Source organism: Anolis sagrei, chromosome 2 (assembly GCF_037176765.1).
Source record: "Anolis sagrei isolate rAnoSag1 chromosome 2, rAnoSag1.mat, whole genome shotgun sequence".
In the NCBI taxonomy this organism is placed as follows: domain Eukaryota; kingdom Metazoa; phylum Chordata; class Lepidosauria; order Squamata; family Dactyloidae; genus Anolis; species Anolis sagrei.
Window position 1 is genome coordinate 175,679,606 of NC_090022.1, and position 21,190 is coordinate 175,700,795.

A 21,190-nucleotide genomic window follows, 5' to 3' on the forward strand; every position below is an offset into this window, starting at 1 on the left:
ACACACAGTCCAAACAGGTCTACATCCTTTCATATCATGGCCTTATACGATTGCTGAAGTTAGGAAGGAAGCAGCAGAAACAGAGACTGCCTGGCATATGTATTTGGCAGTGTTCCCAGTAGTTTTTTCTATAAAAGTATATGTTTCTAAAATAGGAATTCCGGAGTTGCAAGAAGGGTCTGTTTCCTATGCTGAAAGGAACCCTATTTGGTCAAATCTATATGAGAGGGGCGGTCAATAAATGCAAGAAATAAATAAATAAATAATATGGCACAAGGCCCCATTCAACTACACAATTTTGGTGTTGTGTTTCCACTTTAACTTCCATAGCAACATCCCGAGGTTTACAGTTTAGGAAGGAGCATTACAACTGTCATCTAGAAATGTCTCTGAGCAAACTAAAAACCCCACAATGCTATAGGATGCAACCTATAGCCATAATCTGCAATGTGAAAGAGTCTTAAGAGAGCATTACTTCATCCTCACAAGTACTGAACCTGTATCTGGGTTGTAGCACTTTAGATGGCTGTGGGGTCCAACTGCATTACTTTAAGGGTTGAATGAAAAGTAATGCCTCCACCTTCGTAACTCAACAGATGGCAGTACTGGTATGCGGCAGGTACTGGCTTGTTCAGTAGACTCTCCTCTACAGTTCCATTTTGGTGGGAAGCCTTAGCATTGAACGGTTGTGTTGTTAAAGTGCAAAGTATGGAACCCTGCACAGACAGTCGGTCAATGCGACTTAAGCAACGTGCAGTCATTGAATTCTTGACAGCAGAAGGTGTCACCCCAAGGGAGATTAATCAGATAATGCAAGCTGTTTATAGTGATTGTGTTGATGTGAGGACTGTGCGTTGTTGGGCGAGAAAGTTTAAAGATGTTAAGGTGGGAACATCTGACTTGCGTGACAAACAAAGAGTTGGACGAGTTTCTCCACCACAAACAATCTGCTCCATCCCTATCTCATCCTGATTTTAGTATTTTTAGTATCTTAGCTTTTATCTTTCACATGCGGCCTGCTCATTGTTATGTTATTTTATTTTACTGTGTATGATTTTGCTTTATCGTCTTTGTACTCATATGTTGTATGTATTTTACTGTGATGTTATTGTGTTTTGGTTTTACCTTATTGTAATATGCTGTTGGGCTTGGCCTCATGTAAGCCGCCCCAAGGTATTAAATAAAGCTGATTATTATTATTATTATTATTATTATTATTATTATTATTATTATTATATTTAGGAGCCCCCGGTGGCGCAGGGGGTTAAACCCCTGTGCAAGCAGGACTGAAGACCGACAGGTTGCAGGTTCGAATCCGGGGAGAGGCAGATGAGCTCCCTCTATCAGCTCCAGCTCCTCATGCGGGGACATGAGAGAAGCCTCCCACAAGGATGATAAAAACATCAATTCATCCAGGCGTCCCCTGGGCAACGTCCTTGCAGACAGCCAATTCTCTCACACCAGGAGTCACTCCTGACACGACAAAAAAATTATTATATTGGATGTTCTGTGACAGCAACCACCGGGCTTCACAAGCAAAAGGTTGACAGATTGATTCAGGATGATCGTCATATCACTCAGAGAGAAATTTCAAGCATAATCGGCATTTCACAAGAATGTGTTGGTCACATTACTGCTTTGCTTGGCTATCAGAAGATCTGTGCATGATGGATTATGGAAAAAGTGTGTTAACTTCTCCGTGACAGCTTCATCGTTGGCAGAAATGTATCCAATTGTCTGGTGATTTGTAGAGAAATGAATAGCGGTAGTTAAAAAGCACAGTCTAAGGATTATTTCTGCATTTGCATAATTAAAATATTCCCATCCAAACCCAAGTAACGAAGGTGGAGGCATTACTTTTCATTCAACCCTCGTAGATGCACACTAGGTCTACGAAAGCTTCTGCAACGATTTCTTTCTCTCAGTGACTCTCAAGGGTGCTACAAGATCCATTTGAATGCTGCATATCACAAGATGAGATCATCCTCTTAAGCAACCCTTGGAAATCAATCCACACAATCCAGAATGCCAGAGCTGAGGAACAGGTATGCCGACAGACAGAGCTATTTGATCATCTTTTTCTCTGAAATAATACAACAGAACTGCCACACAAGAAAGCAAAAGCCTCCACAGTCTCTTGTTTCTTCTGACTTGGAAAGAGAAAAGTTCCTCTCCCACGACAAAACCTTGTACTAGTCGAAAGACTGGAGTATAATTGTTTCCAAAGACAGAGGAAAGATTGCACTTGGCAAAGGAAACAGATGACTGGGTGGGAAGCACTATTATAATTGCTGTTGTTGTTATTTCATTTATTTATACAGTGCCTTTAGTGTGCAATAAGTGGTCTGCAACTGTTAATATGACAATATGTGCCATCCAATATCCTGTCTTTGGTGCTAGCAATTGCTGAACCCGCAAGGTTTGGCTCCTACCCTCCTTTCCAAGCAGCTTAGGTGGAATACATGTAGATTGTTGTCATTTTTCCCCTCGCAGAAGATTACTCTGATTATTCTCATTTTAATCCCTTCTTTTCCCAGCTGAGCCAAGACAAACTGACTTCCACAATGCCACCCTCTCAAGCTTCCTTACGCAACCCACTCTTTAAAAGACACATAGAGTGGATGGTGTTATGGGTATCCCCATTCCACTTTCTTCCATTCAAATGGTCTCTATTACAGAGGGAAGCTACCTTTTTATTTATTTTTTATTTATGTATTGTGGAAGGCTTTCATGGCCGGAATCACTGGATTGTTGTAGGTTTTTTCAGGCTATATGGCCATGTTCTAGAAGCATTCTCTCCTGACGTTTCGCCTGCATCTATGGCAAGCATCCTCAGAGGTAGTGAGGATGCTTGCCATAGATGCAGGTGAAACGTCAGGAGAGAATGCCTCTAGACCTTGACCATATGGCCCAAAAAAACCTACAACAATCTATTTATTTATGCATTTATTTATTTATTTAAAACTTCTATATCCCAATCTTCTCTACCTCCGTAGAGGGACTCAGACTGACTAACAGCAAGAATTCAGTGCTAACAATAAAAATCTAACATCATACATCAACAGTGAATCAAAACACATCTATATAAATAAAAATGTAATTTTCGTTTGTGGGATTAACATAACTCAAAGACTACTGGATGAATTGCCGCCAAATTTGGCTACAAGGCAAACCCAAAAAGGGACCATCACTCAAAAAATTGGTTTTGTCGTCTGGGAATTGTAGTTGCTGAGATTTATAGTTAACCTACAATCAAAGAGCATTCTGAGCTCCACCAACAATGGGATTGAACCAAACTTGGCACACAGAACTCCCATGAGCAATAGAAAACACTAGAAGGGTTTGGCGGGCATTGACCTTGAGTTTGGGAGTTGTAGTTCACCTGCATCCAGAGAGCACTGTGATTCAAACAATGATGGATCTGGACCAAACTTGGCACGAATATTCCATATGCCCAAATATGAATACAGATGGAGTTTGGGGAAAATAAACCTTGACATTTGGGAGTTGTCGTTACTGGGATTTATAATTCACCTACAATCAAAGAGCATTCTGAAGCACACCAACGAGAGAATTGGGCCAAATTTCCCACAGAGAACTCCCATGACCAACAGAAAATACTTAAGGCCACCCAGTCCAATTCTCTTCACCAGGGCAAAAAAACATAATCAAAGCCCTCCTGATAAAGAGCCATCCAGCCATAGATATAGATAGATATATATTATTCACACACACATACAGATATAGTATAATTAAGCAAAGGGTCAAATGAGAATAAGCCAAGAGCCATGCGCAGCTCTGTTGCTGCTGTCTGATCACTACTAGTCTATCAAAGGTTGAGTATTTTATGTGTTGTATGGCACCATCGTGTGCTTTTTCTGAGCCATACCGAGTCGCGATCGGAGATGGTGGTGGGGTATAAATAAAGTTTATTATTATTATTATTATTATTATTATTGACACAAAAGCACAGTATGTCACAGCAAACGAGATCAATATGCTGGATTTTGTATCACAAAATCACAAGTCGAACACTTCCCAAGCATCTAGGACTGTGTGATGTATTTTCGAATGATGCGCACAGATCCACGTAAGGTGGCCTTTTGCAGTTGACAGATCGTGATTTTGTTGACGTTTATTGTTTCCAAATGCCGGCTGAGATCTTTTGGCACGGCACCCAGTATGCCGAGGACCACTAAGACCACCTGTACTGGTTTATGCCAGAGCCTTACAGTTCGATTTTGAGGTCTTGATGATATTATTATTATTATTATTATTATTATTATTATTACTATTATTATTATATCCTTTATCTGAAATGGTGGGGGCCAGAAGACCCACAGTGTGTAACAGGAGTGCTTTGAGACAGTAAGCCAATCTATCTTCACTGAGTAACCCACTCCATTCCCCATGGCTCACTAGTGGTCCAGTCTTCCTCTTTTCCAACAACCTCAATATACCACCTCCTACTTATTGTAACTTAAGGATATTTTGTATACCTGCAAGTGTCGGGGATCTCCTGAGCATGCCGGTGGCACTTAAATTGTTCAGAAGTGCAAAGCAAACTGAATGTAAACACACATACACACATATTAAGAGAAAAACTATTTCTCAACGGTTCCATTTTGGTTGCAGGTCTCAACCTTCCACATATAAGGACAGAAGGATAAAAGAGTGAGGGAACTCTTTTTGTTCCCCATGTTCTCAGAGATTTAGGGCACAAAATTCCTCCAAATGTTGTTGGACTACACCTCCCATATTCCCTCAGAAGAGTTGAGCAAGCACATCTCCTGAGAGAATGTGGCCCTGTATTAAAAACAAATATTATAGACTGTTACGACATCTCATTCTGGACTCAGAAAACAAATTCTCTTCCTTGGTCAGTCTCCCCAGTGTAGATTAATAGGCTGCCTATTGTTTGCTCTGGGATGTTTTTGTTAGGTGTCTCCAAGTCATCATTGATTTATGGCAATCCTGGTCATAGGGTTTTATTGACAAAGATGACTAAGTAGTGGTTTAACATTGCCTTCTCCTGAGGCTGAAGAAGTCTTGCCCAAGGTTGCCCAGCAAGTGTTCATGGTCAAGCAGGGATGTGAACATTGGTCTCCTAGAGTCCTAGCCCAACCTCTCAAGCCACTATGCTATCCGGGTGCAAAACCCCCAAACTTCTTCTTATGTGCAGGAAACTATAAACATTACATGTAAATCCCAGCATTGTTCACAACTGGCTGTTTGCTGGATAACTGGGATTCACAAGCCAAAATCATTTGGGACCCTTTCATACAGCACAATCATAATGCTTTGATGCCAGTTAAACTGCCATGGATCCATCCTATGGAATCATGGGATCTGAAGTGAGATCCTATCATTGGCTGTGAGGGGATAGGGGATCCCATCTGCTGCATCATTTCCCACCATTAAAGCAGAAAAAGGTAAAGGTTTTCCCCTGACATTAAGTCCAGTCATGTCCGACTCTGGGGTGTGGTGCTCATCTCCATTTCTAAGCCGAAGAGCCGGCGTTGTCTGCAGACATCTCCAAGGTCATGTGGCCGGCATGACTGCATGGAGAGCCGTTACCTTCCCGCTGGAGTGGTACCTATTGATCTACTCACATTTGCATGTTTTCGAACTGCTAGGTTGGCAGAAGCTGGGGCTAACAGCAGGAGCTCATGCCGCTCCCCGGATTCGAACCTGTGACCTTTCTGTCATCAAGCTCAGCAGCTCAGCAGTTTGACCCACTGCACCACCAGGGGCTCCCTATTAAAGCATAGCATAGCCCAGGGGTCCTCAAACTAAGGCCCGGGGGCCAGATACTGCCCTCCAAGGTTATTTACCCGGCCCTCACTCAGGGTCAACCTAAGTCTGAAATGACTTGAAAGAACACAACAACAACAACAGCAACAACAACAACCCTATCTCATCAGCCAAAAGCAGGCCCACACTGCCCACTAAAATACTAATAAGCTTATATTTGTTAAAATTGTTCTTCATTTTAATTATTGTATTGTTTTTAAGTGTTTTTTTGCACTACAAATAAGATATGTGCAGTGTGCACCGGAATTCATTCATATTTTTTTCAAATTATAATCCGGCCCTCCAACAGTTTAAGGGACTGTGACCTGGCCCTCTGTTTAAAAAGTCTGAGAACCCCTGGTATAGACTATAGCAATAATACATTGGCCAACATTTACTACTACAAATGTTGGCCCTGGTTCTTGGTATATCTGACCTGCCGATTCCAAAAATGGCACCAATCCCCCCCCCCCATCATCTCTTGTTTTTTTGTTTGTTTGTTTGTTTTTTTGTTTTTTGGTTGTTTTTTTGAAATACAGAACATTTGCCATCTGCTCATCTACAGAAAACTATGACAATAATAGCTAAGAAACTAGAGCAGATGTGGTCTATCCAATGCAATTTTCTGAATGAGAATCCCAAATAATTCCAAGAGCAGGTCTCAAAACCAAGACACCAAGAATTTTTGTTATTGTTGGGCTGTGTAATGCATGGTACCAAAACAACTTCTGATGAGATCTGAAATTACATATAGTTCTGGAACAAGGCAGTATCTCCGCCTGTTTCAAATATAAAAGTTGGCATGACTTGTGGGTCAATCGTATTTCGAAACTGGCAAAAAGGCAATGCCTTCCACTGCCCTTCAAGGCAACTGGTTAGCTTAGGAGTGGAAGGGCTCTTATCCTTTTCCTCCTCATGTCTGGCTTAGATAGCTCACAACATTGTTGCATCACTGAGAGAGACAGAAAAGGCAGCTACAGTCATTCTTCCACAGTCACAAAGGTGAGGGGAGCAGGACCCCCAAAAGTGGAAAAAGCACGAAATAGGCCCTGCTCTCGGTCCTGCCTGCCTCACAGGTGCACTTGGCAGGGACGAGACAGGGCCTTCTCAGTGGTGGCTCCTTGGCTGCGGAACTCCCTTCCTGGGGATATTAGATTGGCCCCCTCCCTCCTGACCTTTAAGAAAAGAGTGAAAACCTGGCCTTTCGAGCAAGCTTTTGGAACCTCATTGTAACCAGACAACTCAGTATTGTGAACAAATATGGAACAGCTTAACGATGCAAATAAATATGGATTTTAACCCGGAAGTCATTGATTTATTTTTTGTTTTAAACTGTTTTTATTATGAATTTTATTTTGTTATTTAACCTGTTTTAAATGATGTATTTGTGTGTGTTCGGCATCTAATTGTTGCCAACTTGTATGCTGCCCTGAGTCGCCTTCAGGCTGAAAAGGGTGGCATAAAGTGTAGTAAGTAAATAAATAAATAATAATAATAATAATCTTTATGTATACCCCGCCACCATCTCCCCAAAGGGGACTTGGGGCGGCTTACATGAGGCCAAGTCCAGAAATGCATTACAATACAGTAACAAAAATAATAAAGCAATGTCATAATAAAATAGAATAAGACAAGCATAAAATATAACAAACAATACAAAATAATACAATAGAAAATCAAACACAATCACAAGGAGTGGGCCACTTGTATAAAATATAATGATAAAAACTCAGGATGCATTAAAGATAAAAATCTATATATTTGTAAAGGAGACTCATGAACGGAGTAGTAACAATAAAAACTCCACCTTTTCTTCTAAAAGAACACTTTTCTAGAAATTTCTGCAATTCTATGGTTAATGTCTCCCAGAAATTGACCACAATGATGTGCTGTAAGACCTAGAGATTCCTAGGGAAATGGTATCAATCAAATCTCCAAAAGTTAAATCACAAATATGGAAGCTGGCTGTGTTTTGTCAATCCTATCCCTGAGTTTACTTTCTTGGGTCTTGCCCAGGCAGAACTCTTTGTGTACCTACTATGTGCAGCGCCAGGAGTTCTGCTGCTCCAAATAGGTAGCATTTAGGCAACAGAAGGCCTGAACCCATTAAACTATTCAAGTGCAAGCAAGCCGGCTAATGTCACATCTGCTTTATGCCAGATGATGAGTCAGTTAAACCCAGAGCACGGAAGACACGTTGCCCTTGGTTCAAGGCTTAACATCCCAACCACCACATTTTTGGCATGTTTAGCTGGTATTAACTCATACTCCTTCATAAAATGCCCCCAAGGACTAAGATTTCTCAATGGCTAGTGAGGGAACTGCTGAATCAAGAGCTCTGAAAGAGTGAGTGAGAGACACCAACTATTAATAATGCCCCATTCACGACTCCAGGAGAAGAAACTGGCAGTACACGGGATGGAAGGAGTGTTTGCAATTCTGTATGTCTAGTTTTGTATGTCTTGGCAGAAAGCAAAACAGGAAAAGACGAAATGGAGACGTGGCATCTTTCATAGCATTTGGAAGACAGAAAAGCCTGGAATCACAAGGAGGAGTTCAATGTCTTTGCTCTTCTATTTAGTTTCTAAATACTTCCATCCTTTAAAAAAAAAGCTATCCAATTTCATCTGAAGCCAATGGGATTTTGGCCTGCATCAATAGGAGCATAGTGTCTAGATCTAGAGAAGTAATGCTACCCCTCTATTCTGCCTTGGTTAGACCAAACCTGGAATATTGCGTCCAATTCTGGGCACCACAATTGAGGAGAGATATTGAGAAGCTGGAATGTGTCCAGAGGAGGGTGACTAAAATGATCAAGGGTCTGGAGAACAAGCCCCATGAGGAGTGGCTGAAAGAGCTGGGCATGTTTAGCCTGAAGATAAGAAGGCTGAGAGGAGATATGATAGCCATGTATAAATATGTGAGAGGAAGTCACAGGGAGGAGGGAACAAGCTTTTTTTCTGCTGCCCTGGAGACTAGGACGCGGAACAAAGGCTTCAGACTACAAGAGAGGAGATTCCATCTGAACATGAGGAAGAACTTCCTGACTGTGAGAGCCGTTCAGCAGTTGAACTCTCTGCCCCAGAGTGTGGTGGAGTCTCCTTCTGTGGAAGCTTTTAAACAGAGGCTGGATGGCCATCTGTCGGGGGTGCTTTGAATGCAATATTCCTGCTTCTTAGCAGGGGGTTGGACTGGATGGCCCACGAGGTCTCTTCCAACTCTATGATTTTATGATTCTAATTCCTGATACTTTGACAAAACATATTAGTTAGGATCCTTTAAAGAAGCAATCATCATAATAGCAGGTTCAGAAAGCTGTAGTAAATTGCTTCGCCTCGTTTCCAATCAGACAGAAGATGCTATACATGTTTTGCCTTATCCTCCTCAGAGATGAACTATCAACAATAATAGCCGTTAGCATCCTAAGTTAAAGATATGTGGACTTAGATGTACATGTTTGTATAAGGTAGACTTGTCTAATGGCCTGTTAACATTAATAACAGGCCATTAATACCTGGGGCGGCATACAGGGAGCATACAACTCCCATGTTACACCAGCTCCACTGACTGCCGTTTTGCTACCAGGCACAATTCAAAGTGCTGGCTTTGGCCTATAAAAGCTCTAAACGTCCCCGGCCCAATTTTTCCTGTCTGAACGCATCTCCCCCTATGAACCATTGAGGAGATTAAGATCCTCCGGGGAGGCTCTGCTCTCCGGTCCCGCCATTGTCACAGGCATGATTGGTGTGGACGAGAGACAGGGCCTTCTCAGTGATTGCTCTCCGGCTATGCAACTCCCTTCCTGGTGAGATCAGATCGGCCCCCTCCCTCCTGTCCTTTAGAAGGATGGTGAAAACTTTGCTGTGGGACCAAACTTTTGGGACAAGGCAATAAAGCAGCAATAGGAAAGATTACCAGGCCAATAATATTTGACGCAGATGACCAAGACAGTTTTAAATTGAGTATTTTAATATTGAGATAAATGTTTTTAATGTTTATGTATGCATATATGAATTCTTGTCCCGGAATTGAATGTTTGCCGTGTATATGCTGTGCTCCGCCCTGAGTCCCCTTTGGAGTGAGAAGGGCGGAATATAAATGTTTCAAATAAATAAATAAGTCCAGTCATGTCCAATCTGGGGGAGGTGCTTATCTTCAAAGAGCCGGCGTTGTCCATAGACACCTCCTAGGTAATGTGGATGGCATTAAATAAATAATTCTAGCACAACGATTCCACTTACACTGCAACATCTACAGCAGCTATAAAGAGAACCATAGCCCTGTGTAGTGTGAAAGAGCTTTCAATGGCATTTTTAAAACCCCAGCAATTAATGTGTTGTATCCTATTTTATGACCCTAGAAGAATTCCAACGTACTGAGACTTAACACTGTGGTTAGACTTTAACATATTATATGTTTTAACTCACAGAGAATTCCAACCTTTTCAGTGAACTTACTGGCAGGCAGAATATGTTACTTTGGCTTCTCAGCAACATTATTTACACAAAATCAACCTGGAAACGTAATTTGTCTCTGTGGTTATACTGACTGAGCCAAAAAAACAGAATAGAACTGATTTACTGGCAACAATATCTTTGTGTAAGAATAGCACATAGTGCTACATTTTAGTACTAGCCTTGCGCAAAATATGTAGCAAAACATAACTCTGGGAGACTAGAATTTCCATCCAAGTGACTGAAGGTTAAAGCGCTCCCATTGGAAGTCAGCTGTGACCAGCAGTGCTGTAGAATTTGAAGAGGCATGAATGGAGGGCGAAAGAGAGAAACGTGCCAAGAGGAAGGCGCATCAAGCCAACTCTGACTGGGACTGCCTTCCACCTGGAAACCGATGCCCTCACTGTGGGAGAAGATGCAGATCAAGAGTAGGGCTCCACAGTCACCTATGGACCCACCGCCAGGATACTACACTCATCCTCGGACTACGAGGGATCGCCTAAGTAAAGTAAGTAAGTAAAGCACAGTACCAACCCGTTCTAGCATGGCCAGCAGATGGGTAAAGCCATCTCTCTCCCTGGAACAGTATGTAGGTGTGTGTTTGTCTGGGGTAGGTAAGAGGACAACAGTCCTGTCCTTTTTCAGAGAAAGCTGCCTTACATCTTCCTCTCCTGTGCATGATGGCACTTCTGGCCACTACTGCCACCTACACTGTCATAGTTGCATTTGGCCAGCAAAATTGGGGGCCTTTGGTTGCCACCTGTACACACCTAGGATCATCTCCTACTGGGACTTGCAATTGAGCAGACAAGCATTACACTGTTGATCAATTAACCCAGTATGCATAAAAGAGGTAAACAAAGTTACTTCCCCCACATAGTAATTTTTAAGGGTCAATCTTGCACTGGATGCTTCAGGGATGAAGGTGAAGGCACAGTTAGCATCCAGATTTTTAAAAACATGCAAATATGAGTAGATCAATAGGTACCGCTCCGGCGCTCCATGCAGTCATGCCGGCCACATGACCTTGGAGGTGTCTACAGACAAAGCCGGCTCTTCGGCTTAGAAATGGAGATGCGCATCACACCCCAGAGTTACAAAGTACTATGAGCACATGTCAACAGATTTAATAGTCTTAAGGGTGCCACATAACTTTTTATTCCTCCACTAGACATCCCCTGCCACGTGTTGCTGTGGCCCAGTCTGGTGATTTCAAAATAAAGTAATGAGAAAGTGTTGGTTTCTAATATATGTAATTTCTTTATGCGTGTGGGTAAACAAACAGTATTTCTGATTGTCAGTGTTGATGCAGAGATTGTCTGGTTTGCCTACTCTGGAACATGCAACACATTATTGTCCTTTAGGGGTCCCTTTAAAAACTATATCTGTGTGTGAATCATATCTCTCTATCTATATCTATGGCTAGATTGCTCTTTGTTACAGGGCTTTGATTACGTTTTCTTGCCCTGGTGAAGGGAGTTGGAATGGATGGCCTGAAGTATTTTCTGTTGGTCATGGGGGTTCAGTCTGGGAAGTTTGCCCCAATTCTATCGTTTGTGGGATTCAGAATGATTGTAGGTGAACTATAAATCTCAGTAACTACAACTCCCAAATGTCAAGGTCTATTTCTCCAAAACTCCATCTGTGTTCATATTTGGACATATTGAGTATTTGTGTGAAGTTTGGTCCAGATCCATCAATGCTCTCTGGATGTAGGGGAACTACGACTCACAAACTCAAGGTCAATGTCCACCAAACCCTTCTAGTGTTTTCTGATTGTCATGGGTGTCCTGTATGCTACGTTTGGTTCAATTCCATCGTTGGTGGAGTTCAGAATGCTCTTTGATTGTAGGTGAACTATAAATCCCTGCAACTACTACTCCCAAATGACAAAGTCTATTTTTTGAGTGATGGTCACTCCTTGGGTTAGTAGGTGTCTTGTGGCCAAATTTTGTGGCAATTCGCCCAGTGGTTTTTGAGTTGTTAATCCCACAAACGAACATTACATTTTTATTTATATAGGCTAGCTGTACCCGCTATGCGTTGCTGTGGCCAACCTTCCCTCCCTCTTTCTCTCCTTCTTTCTCTCCTTCCTTCACTTCCTCCTTCCTTCCTTCCTTCACTACCTCTTTCCTTCCTTCCCTCCTTTTTCTTTTCCTTCCTCTTTCTCTTGTTTCTTCCTTCTCTACCTCCTTCCTTCCTTCTCTCTTTGCTTCTTTCCTTCCCTCTCTTTCTCTCCTTCTTTCCCTCCTTCCTTCACTCCTCTTTCCTTCCTTCCTTCCCTTTCTTTCCTTCCTTCCTTCTCTACCACTTTCCTTCCTTCCCCCTTTTTTCTTTTCCTTCCTCTTTCTCTCGTTTCTTCCTTCTCTACCTCCTTCCTTCCTTCTCTCTTTGCTTCTTTCCTTCCCTCCCTTTCTCTCCTTCTTTCCCTCCTTCCTTCACTCCCTCTTTCCTTCCTTCCTTCCCGTTCTTTCACTCCTTTCTTCCTTCCTTCTCTACCACTTTCCTTCCTTCCCCCTTTTTTCTTTTCCTTCCTCTTTCTCTCGTTTCTTCCTTCTCTACCTCCTTCCTTTTTTCTCTCTTTGCTTCCTTCCTTCCCTCCCTCTTTCCTTCTTTCTCTCCTTCCTTCACTGCCTCTTCTCCTGCCTTCCCTTATTTTCTTTCCTTCTCTCCTCCTTCCTTCTCTCCATCTTTCCTTCCTTCCCCCTTTGTGTTTTCCTTCCCTTTTCACTCCTTTCTTCCTTCTCTACCTCTTTCCTTCCGTCCTTCACTCTTTGCTTCCATGTTTCCTTCTTTCTTTCCCTCCCTCCATCTTTCTCTCCCTTTCTTTCTTTTCCCCCTTCCTTTTTTCTGTATCATCATTTAGCTTTTTGCCATTTAGCTTTTTTGGGTTTTTAAGTCCTTTCAGCTGTTTTTTGTTTGTTTGGGGGGGTTATGAGGATGGTCACTTTTTGGTCTATTAGGTTTCTTGTGTCCAAATTTGGTGTCAATTCGTCCAGTGATTTTTGAGTTATGTTAATCCCACAAACAAACATTACATTTTTATTGATATAGATTGCAAAAGGCAAACCTGGCTAGTAGCACCTTGAAAACATTCTTGTAAACCTCCCAGGGACTGAAATCATCATCATCATTATCATTGCATGAGGCAAATGTTATTGTCAATCAGCACCCACAGAACCTGGAAAACCGTCTGAGTAGCTGGGCCCAGGAGATGCCTGCAGAGTCTTGCTTTCGTGGCCTGTTGTTTGCCTCCCACCCTAGGGTTCCTCCAAAGCCCTGCCCCACAAAAGAGAGGCACAAAGCATGGCAGATCTCTCTCTCTCTGTCTCTCTCTCTCTCTTCATTCCTCCTCCTTCTCCCCCCTCCATCTGGCAAGCCCCGGAAAAACAAGGGGAGGGGAAAGCACACAAACCCACCCCTTGAATTACCATGGAAGGGAACAAAGACTTTTGCTAACTGCCATTAACATCCAACCCTAAAGGACAAGGAAAAAAGAGTAAGGAGCAACTACACATGAAGATCCATCTGTGACACAAAAGCGATCTAGCCAAAGTGCTGGGAAATGAGCTAAATACTATACCAAATAATAGGCTGTGTATTCATGAATTCCTAAACCAAACATTTCCAGAATCAGTTGATTGGAAGGGATAGCCCAATTCTCTGGCCACATCGGATATTACTCCCATAGACTTCTTTCTATAGGAGTCTGTTAAAAGATATTGTGTATAATAAAGATACAAGGCATCACTGACCTAAAGCAAAAGATCACCAAGGCCATTGCCATCATGGATGAGGCTATGCTACGGCAAACATTGCAGGCCCATCTTGGTGTAACTAAGGGTGCCCATAGAAAGCTGTATTCAATGAGGCCAAAAACCCACATCAATATGTACTAACAATTTTGTAATAATTTCCACACATTTGTCTTTTCATTCACTTTTGTCATACTTAAAAAAAATGGTAGACTTGGATTGTTGTAGGTTTTTCGGGCTGTATGTTCTAGAAGCATTCTCTCCTGATGTTTTGCCCACATCTATGGCAGGCATCCTCAAAGATTGTGAGGTCTGTTGGAAACTAGGAAAATTGCCTGCCAAACATGCAGGAGAAACGTCAGGAGAGAGTGCTTCTAGAACATGGCCATACAGCCCAAAAAACCTACAACTCAGTGATTCCGGCCATGAAGGCCTTCGACAATAAATGGGAGACTTCATTGAAATCCTGTATATTGGGTGGAGACTCCGAGATGGAATATACCACATGCACAATCAAACAGCCCCGACAGATGGCCATCCAGACTCTGGATTAGCAAACCAGATGTGGGGGGGGGGGGAATGCCCTACAATCCACGCTTGAAAGGAGAAGAAAGAAGTGAGTGTGGGCTCTCCCACACAGCCCTATATCCTGGTCAGTCACAAGGCCAAACAGGGCATAGGGTTACATCCTGTGCTTGACCGGGGTTACACTCCCCTTGAACACGCAGGTTCACAATTTGGGAGTGATCCTGGACTCATCGCTGAGCCTGGAACCCCAGGTCTCGGAGGTGGCTGGGAGAGCTTTTGCACAATTAAAACTTGTGAGCCAGCTGCGCCCATACCTTGGGAAGTCGGACTTCGCCACAGTGGTCCACGCTCTGGTTACATCCTGTATAGACTACTGTAACGCTCTCTACGTGGGGTTGCCTATGAAGACTTCTTGGAAGCTGCAATTAGTCCAGCGCTCGGCAGCCAGGCTACTAACAGGAGTGGGGTACAGGGAGCGCACAACTCCTTTGTTGTGCCAGCTCCACTGGCTGCCAATTAGCTTCCAAGCACAATTCAAAGTGCTGGTTTTAACCTACAAAACGCTATACGGTTCCGGCCCAGCTTACCTATCTGAACGTATTCTCCCCTATGAACCATCAAGGCTGTTAAGATCTTCTGGAGGAGCCCTGCTCTCGGTCCCACCACCCTCGCAATCGCGTCTGGTGGGGACGAGAGACAGGGCCTTTTCTGTGGTGGCCCCTCAACTTTGGAACTCCGTCCCAACTGAGATCACATCTGCCCCCTCCCTTCTGACCTTCAGGAAGCTAGTGAAATCTTGGCTATGGAAGGAGGCATTCCTAGAATAATGGCGGAGAGTGGCAACTGACTAAAGTAATCTACCACATATGTGGACTGAGTTGGACATGATTTTATCTTGACGAACGGGCTTTTCTGTATTTTAATTTATTGTTGATGCACGATGTTTTAGATTGTATTGTTAGCCTTGAATCCTTGCTGTTAGCCGGTCTGAGTTCCTTTAAATAATAATAATAATTGTCGAAAGCTTTCATGGCCAGAATCACTGGGTTGTTGTAGGTTTTTTCGGTCTGTATGGCCATGGTCTAGAGGCATTCTCTCCTGACGTTTCGCCTGCATCTATGGCAAGCATCCTCAGAGGTAATGAGGTCTGCTGAAATGAGGAAAAAGGGTTTATATATCTGTGGAACGACCAGGATGAGACAAAGGACTCTTGTCTGCTGGAGCTAGGTGTGAATGTTTCAACTGACCACCTTGATTAGCATACAATGGGCTGACTGTGCCTGGAGCAAACTTTTGTTGAGAGGTAATTAGATGCAACAGCACAACAACAGAGAGGAAGCAGGCAGGGACATCTTATTATTATTATTATTATTATTATTATTATTATTATTGGGTTGTTGTAGGTTTTTTCGGGCTGTATGGCCATGGTCTAGAGGCATTCTCTCCTGACGTTTTGCCTGCATCTATGGCAAGCATCCTCAGAGGTAGTGAGGTTTGTTGGAACTAGGAAAAAGGGTTTATATATCTGGAATGACCAGGGTGAGACAAAGGACTCTTGTCTGCTGGAGCTAGGCGTGAATGTTTCAACTGACCACCTTGATTAGCATACAATGGGCTGACTGTGCCTGGAGCAAACTTTTATTGAGAGGTAATTAGATGTCCCTGCCTGCTTCCTCTCTGTTGTTGTGCTGTTGCATCTAATTACCTCTCAACAAAAGTTTGCTCCAGGCACAGTCAGCCCATTGTATGCTAATCAAGGTGGTCAGTTGAAACATTCCCACCTAGCTCCAGCAGACAAGAGTCCTTTGTCTCACCCTGGTCATTCCACAGATATATAAACCCTTTTTCCTAGTTCCAACAGACCTCACTACCTCTGAGGATGCTTGCCATAGATGCAGGCGAAACGTCAGGAGAGAATGCCTCTAGACCATGGCCATACAGCCCGAAAAGACCTACAACAACCCAATAATAATAATAATAATAATAATAATAATAATAATATCCCAGAATATCAAGCCAGGAAATTCCCACATTATCTGAGTATAGGCTGAGATAACCCAGTTCAAAGCAGATAGTGTGAGATTTTCTGCCTTGATATTCTGGGATCTAGGGCTGCGTGGAAGGGCCTTGAGTGTGGACTGCGATAACCCAGTTCCAAGCAGATAGTGTGGGATTTTCTGCCTTGATATACTGGGATATAGGGCTGCGTGGAAGGGCCCTGAGTGTGGACTGCGATAACCCAGTTCCAAGCAGATGTGGGATTTTCTGCCTTGATATTCTGGGATATAGGGCTGTGTGGAAGGGCCCTGTAGATGTGTGCCTTCCTGAAAAGGGGGAGGGGGCTGAGAGTATCTTCTCTCTCCAGGCAGTATCTTCATCCAAGCGCGGATTCCGACGTGCAGAGTGACACGCGTGTAGACCCACGCTGCAGAACTGGATCCCCCCTCCCTCCCCTTCCCCAAAAAAAGGAAGGAAGCTGCAAGCCAGCCCTTGGGGTGAGATTCCAGCGGGGAGTGCTTACCTTGCACCAGGCGCTTCATCTCCCCATAGCGCGCCCAGAGGAAGCTCTTGTTATCCGCGCTGGAGGGGGCCGGGGCGCTGCTGGAGTAGGCGCGGGAAGCGGGCTCTTTGCGGCCGCTGCCGTAGGGCGGGCGGGGCGGCGGGGGGGAGGCCGAGGGGGCCTCGGAGGCCGCCCCGGAGCAGAAGCGGGCGCAGTGGACCCAGAGGCGCCGAGGAGGGAGCAGGAGAAGCGGAGAAGGGGGCATGGCTCCGGCCGGGGAGACACAGACGGAGAGAGAGAGCGAGAAGGGGCTCCACGCGCCCAGAGAGAGAGGCGGAGGACAACAACAAGGCAGCCAGGCAGCCCCCTCCTCCGAGGGCGGGGCCGAAGGGGCGCCCTGACTCCGCCCCCCGGGGAGGGGAGAGGCCGGATTGGCAGGCTCCTGCCACGCCCCCTGCTCCTCCCTCCTCCCATTCTGGGAGATTTATTTATTTCGTGGCAAAAGCATAGCATCAATAAATAAGTGTAACACTGATCCAATTTGGGTTGTTGTAGGTTTTTCCGGGCTATATGGCCATGTTCTGGAGGCAATTTTTCTCCTGACGTTTCGCCTGCATCTATGGCAAGCATCCTCAGAGGTAGTGAGGTCTGTTGGAAGTAGGAAAAATGGGTTTATATATCTGTGGAATGACCAGGGTGGGACAAAAGACTCTTGTCTGCTGGGGCTAGCTGTGAATGTTTCAGCTGATCACCTTGATTTGCATTCAATGGCTTGGAAGTGCCTGGGGGGGGGGGGAATCTTTTGTTGAGAGTGATTTGATGTGCCTGTTTGTTTCCCCTCTGTTGTTTTGCTGTTGTAATTTTTGAGTTTTTTTAATACTGGTAGCCAGATTTTGTTCATTTTCATGGTTTCCTCTTTTCTGTTGAAATTGTCCACGTGCTTGTGGATTTCAATGGCTTCTCTGTGTAGTCTGACATGGTGGTTGTTGGTGTGGTCCAGCATTTCTGTGTTCTCAAATAATATGTTGTGTCCAGGTTGGTTCATCAGGTGCTCTGCTATGGCTGACTTCTCTGGTTGAAGTAGTCTGCAGTGCCTTTCATGTTCCTTGATTCGTGTTTGCGACACAGAGAAGCCATTGAAATCCACAAGCATCAGGCATGTAGCGGGGGGGGGGGGGGCTTGAGGGGCTTCAGCCCCCCCCCCCCCCCGAAATTCTCATGGTGGTTTGCGAAAAGGCCTTACTGGTGCATTATTTAAACTGTTATGTTTATTCATATCATGAACGGATCACCATACTCAATATATCCCATATGCATTGGGGGTAACGATACAGAAGGTTTGCTAGGCTAGACCCTCTTTCACTCAGACTCAGCCCCCCCCCCGAAACTCAGCCCCCCCCCCCAAAAAAACCCTGGAAAAAAATCAGCTCCCTCCCCCCCAAAACAAAATCCTGGCTACGGGCCTGACAAGCATGTGGACAATTTCAAGAGAAAGGAGGAAACCATGAAAATGAACAAAATCTGGCTACCAGCATTAAAAAAACTCTAAAATTACAACAGCAAAACAGCAGAGAGGAAACAACCAGGCACATCTTAACACCTCTCAACAAAAGATTGCCCCAGGCTCAACCAGGCTTTCAAATGCTAACGAAGGTGGTCAGTTGAAACATTCACACCTAGCTCCAGCAGACAAAAGTCCTTTGTCCCACCCTGGTCATTCCACAGATATATAAACCCATTTTCCTAATTCCAACAGACCTCACTACCTCTGAGGATGCTTGCCATAGATGCAGGCGAAACGTCAGGAGAAAATGCCTCTAGAACATGGCCATATAGCCCGAAAAAATCCACAAGAACCAAGTGTAACACTAACTGGAATCCCGTTAAAGATTGGTTAAAGGAAAACAAGATTAAGATATTCATATGATAAGATTAAATAGAAAGATTCGGATTAATAATAAGTTAAAAAGACATATCAATAATATGGGGAACGAGAGAAAAGAAGAAGAAAAGAGAAGAAGGGTGAAGAGGGAAGGAAAAGAGAAGAAGATAGGAAAAGGGGAAAGAAGACAAAAGAAGAAGTAAAAGAAAGGAAGAACAGAAGAAAAATAAATATGAAACTACTGATGCTTGTAAACAGGAAAAAGAATATATTGGAAGAACTGTGTAATTGAATGCCATGTTAGAGAAGAGTGGAGGTCTCAATCATCCACCTATTTTTATTTGCTTTTGTGTTTTTTTTCTCTTTTATTCTTTTTCTATATTTGTGATTTTAGTATTGTATATTTGAAAATTTAATAAAATTATTTTATTTAAAAAAATAAGTGTAACACTGATACAATTTATTTATTTCGTACTAGCCATCCCCTGCCACTCGTTGCTGTGGCTCACATGGGAGGTTTGGCCCAATACTATCGTTGGTGGGGTTCAGAATGCTCTGTGATTGTAGGTGAACTGTAAATCCCAGCAACTACAACTCCCAAATGTCAAGATTCTATTTCCCCCAAACACCACCAGTGTTCACATTTGGGCATATTGAGTATTTGTGCCGAGTTTGGTCCAGATCCATCATTGTTTGAGTCCACAGTGATCTCTGGATGTAGGTGAACTACAACTCCAAAACCAAAGGACGCTGCCCACCAAACCCTTCCCGTGTCTATTGCAGTCCATTCAGGTAATTGTCCAAAGAGATGGGATTAGCAAATCCAGTCCTGGGAAAGGGGGCATGTCATTGTGGAATGCGGGGGAAAGTCATCCCGGTATCAGGGAAGAAAATACCAGGTGATTGACGTCTTTTATCATGTACAAGTCGCTGCACAAAGGACAGGCGGCCTGATATCTGGATCCTGTTGTCCTCTGCACAGCTGGGTCTATGGGGCCAATAGAGATAGATTGGCCCGGAGATGAAAGGTACTTGAGTCCTTTGTCTTCAGATTATGTCCAGGAAAACTACTGGTGTTCCCCGTTCATGAGGTGCTGGTGAAAGGTCACCAAGGTCTTACTGGGTGACTTAAAACTCCAAAAAAGGTTTTATCTATATAAATAAAAATGTAATGTTTGTTTGTGGGATTAACATAACTCAAAAACCACTGGACTAATTGCCGCCAAATTTGGCCATAAGACACCTACTAACCCAAGGAGTGACTATCACTCAAAATAAGTTGATTTTGTCATTTGGGAGTTGTAGTTGCTGGGATTGATAGTTAACCTACGCATTCTGAACTCCAGCAATGATGGAATTGAACCATACATGGCATAACAGGACTCCCATGACCAACAGAAAACATTAGAAGGGTTTGGTAAGCACTGACCTTGAGTTTGGGAGTTGTAGTTCACCCACATCCAGAGAGCACTGTGGACTCAAACAATGATGGATCTGGACCAAACTTGGCACGAATATTCCATATGCCCATATATGAACACAGATGGAGTTTGGGGGAAATAGACCTTGACATTTGGGAGTTGTAGTTACTGGGATTTATAGTTCACCTAAAATCAAAGAGCATTCTGAACCCCACCAATGATAGAATTGGGCCAAACTCCCCACACAGAACCCCCATAACCAACAGAAAATACTTAAGGACATCCAGTCCAACTCCCTGCAACAGAGCAAGAAAACATAATCAAAGTCCTCCTGACAAAGGGTCACCCAGCCATAGATATAGATAGATAGATATGATTAACTCACACACGCACAGATATAGTATCATAAATTTTAAAGGGACCCCTACAGAAGGACAATGATATGTTGCATGTTCCAGAGTAGGCAAACCAATCTCCACATCAACACTGACAAAGAATAAACAAGAAATACTATTTACCCACAAGCATAAAGACATTACATATATTAGAAACCAACACTTTCTAATTATTTTCCAGATCACCAGACTAGGCCACAGCAATACGTGGCAGGGGATGGCTATTCAAGATATAAAATATAACACATTAAACCTGGGGGTCTGTGGGTACCAAGGGGGACCAGCGTATGGAGACCAGGGTATCCACAGAAGGTGGGGAAAGGTGACTGGTTAGTTTGGGAGAAAGGAGGACACATTTGGGGGTGAAAGAAGGGAGGGAGCCCTGCTCCAAGGGCCATGGGGGCCAGGTGTTTACCGGGGCCGGCTGCAAGAGGCAAAAGACATAGAAGCCAAAGGAGATAC

General features: G+C 43.7%; 1 protein-coding gene across 1 annotated transcript in view; it reads right to left on the reverse strand.

Moving 5' to 3' along the window:
* Positions 1 to 17,428, reverse strand: part of LOC132767855 (5'-nucleotidase domain-containing protein 2-like) — a 52,292-nt gene extending 34,864 nt beyond the window's left edge. Inside the window, exon 1 of the mRNA XM_060763216.2 lies at positions 17,052 to 17,428. Within this exon, the coding sequence (XP_060619199.2) occupies positions 17,052 to 17,295 (244 nt within the window). The 5' untranslated portion in view covers positions 17,296 to 17,428. The remainder of the gene's footprint in view (positions 1 to 17,051) is intronic.
* Between the last annotated feature and the right edge of the window lie 3,762 nt (positions 17,429 to 21,190).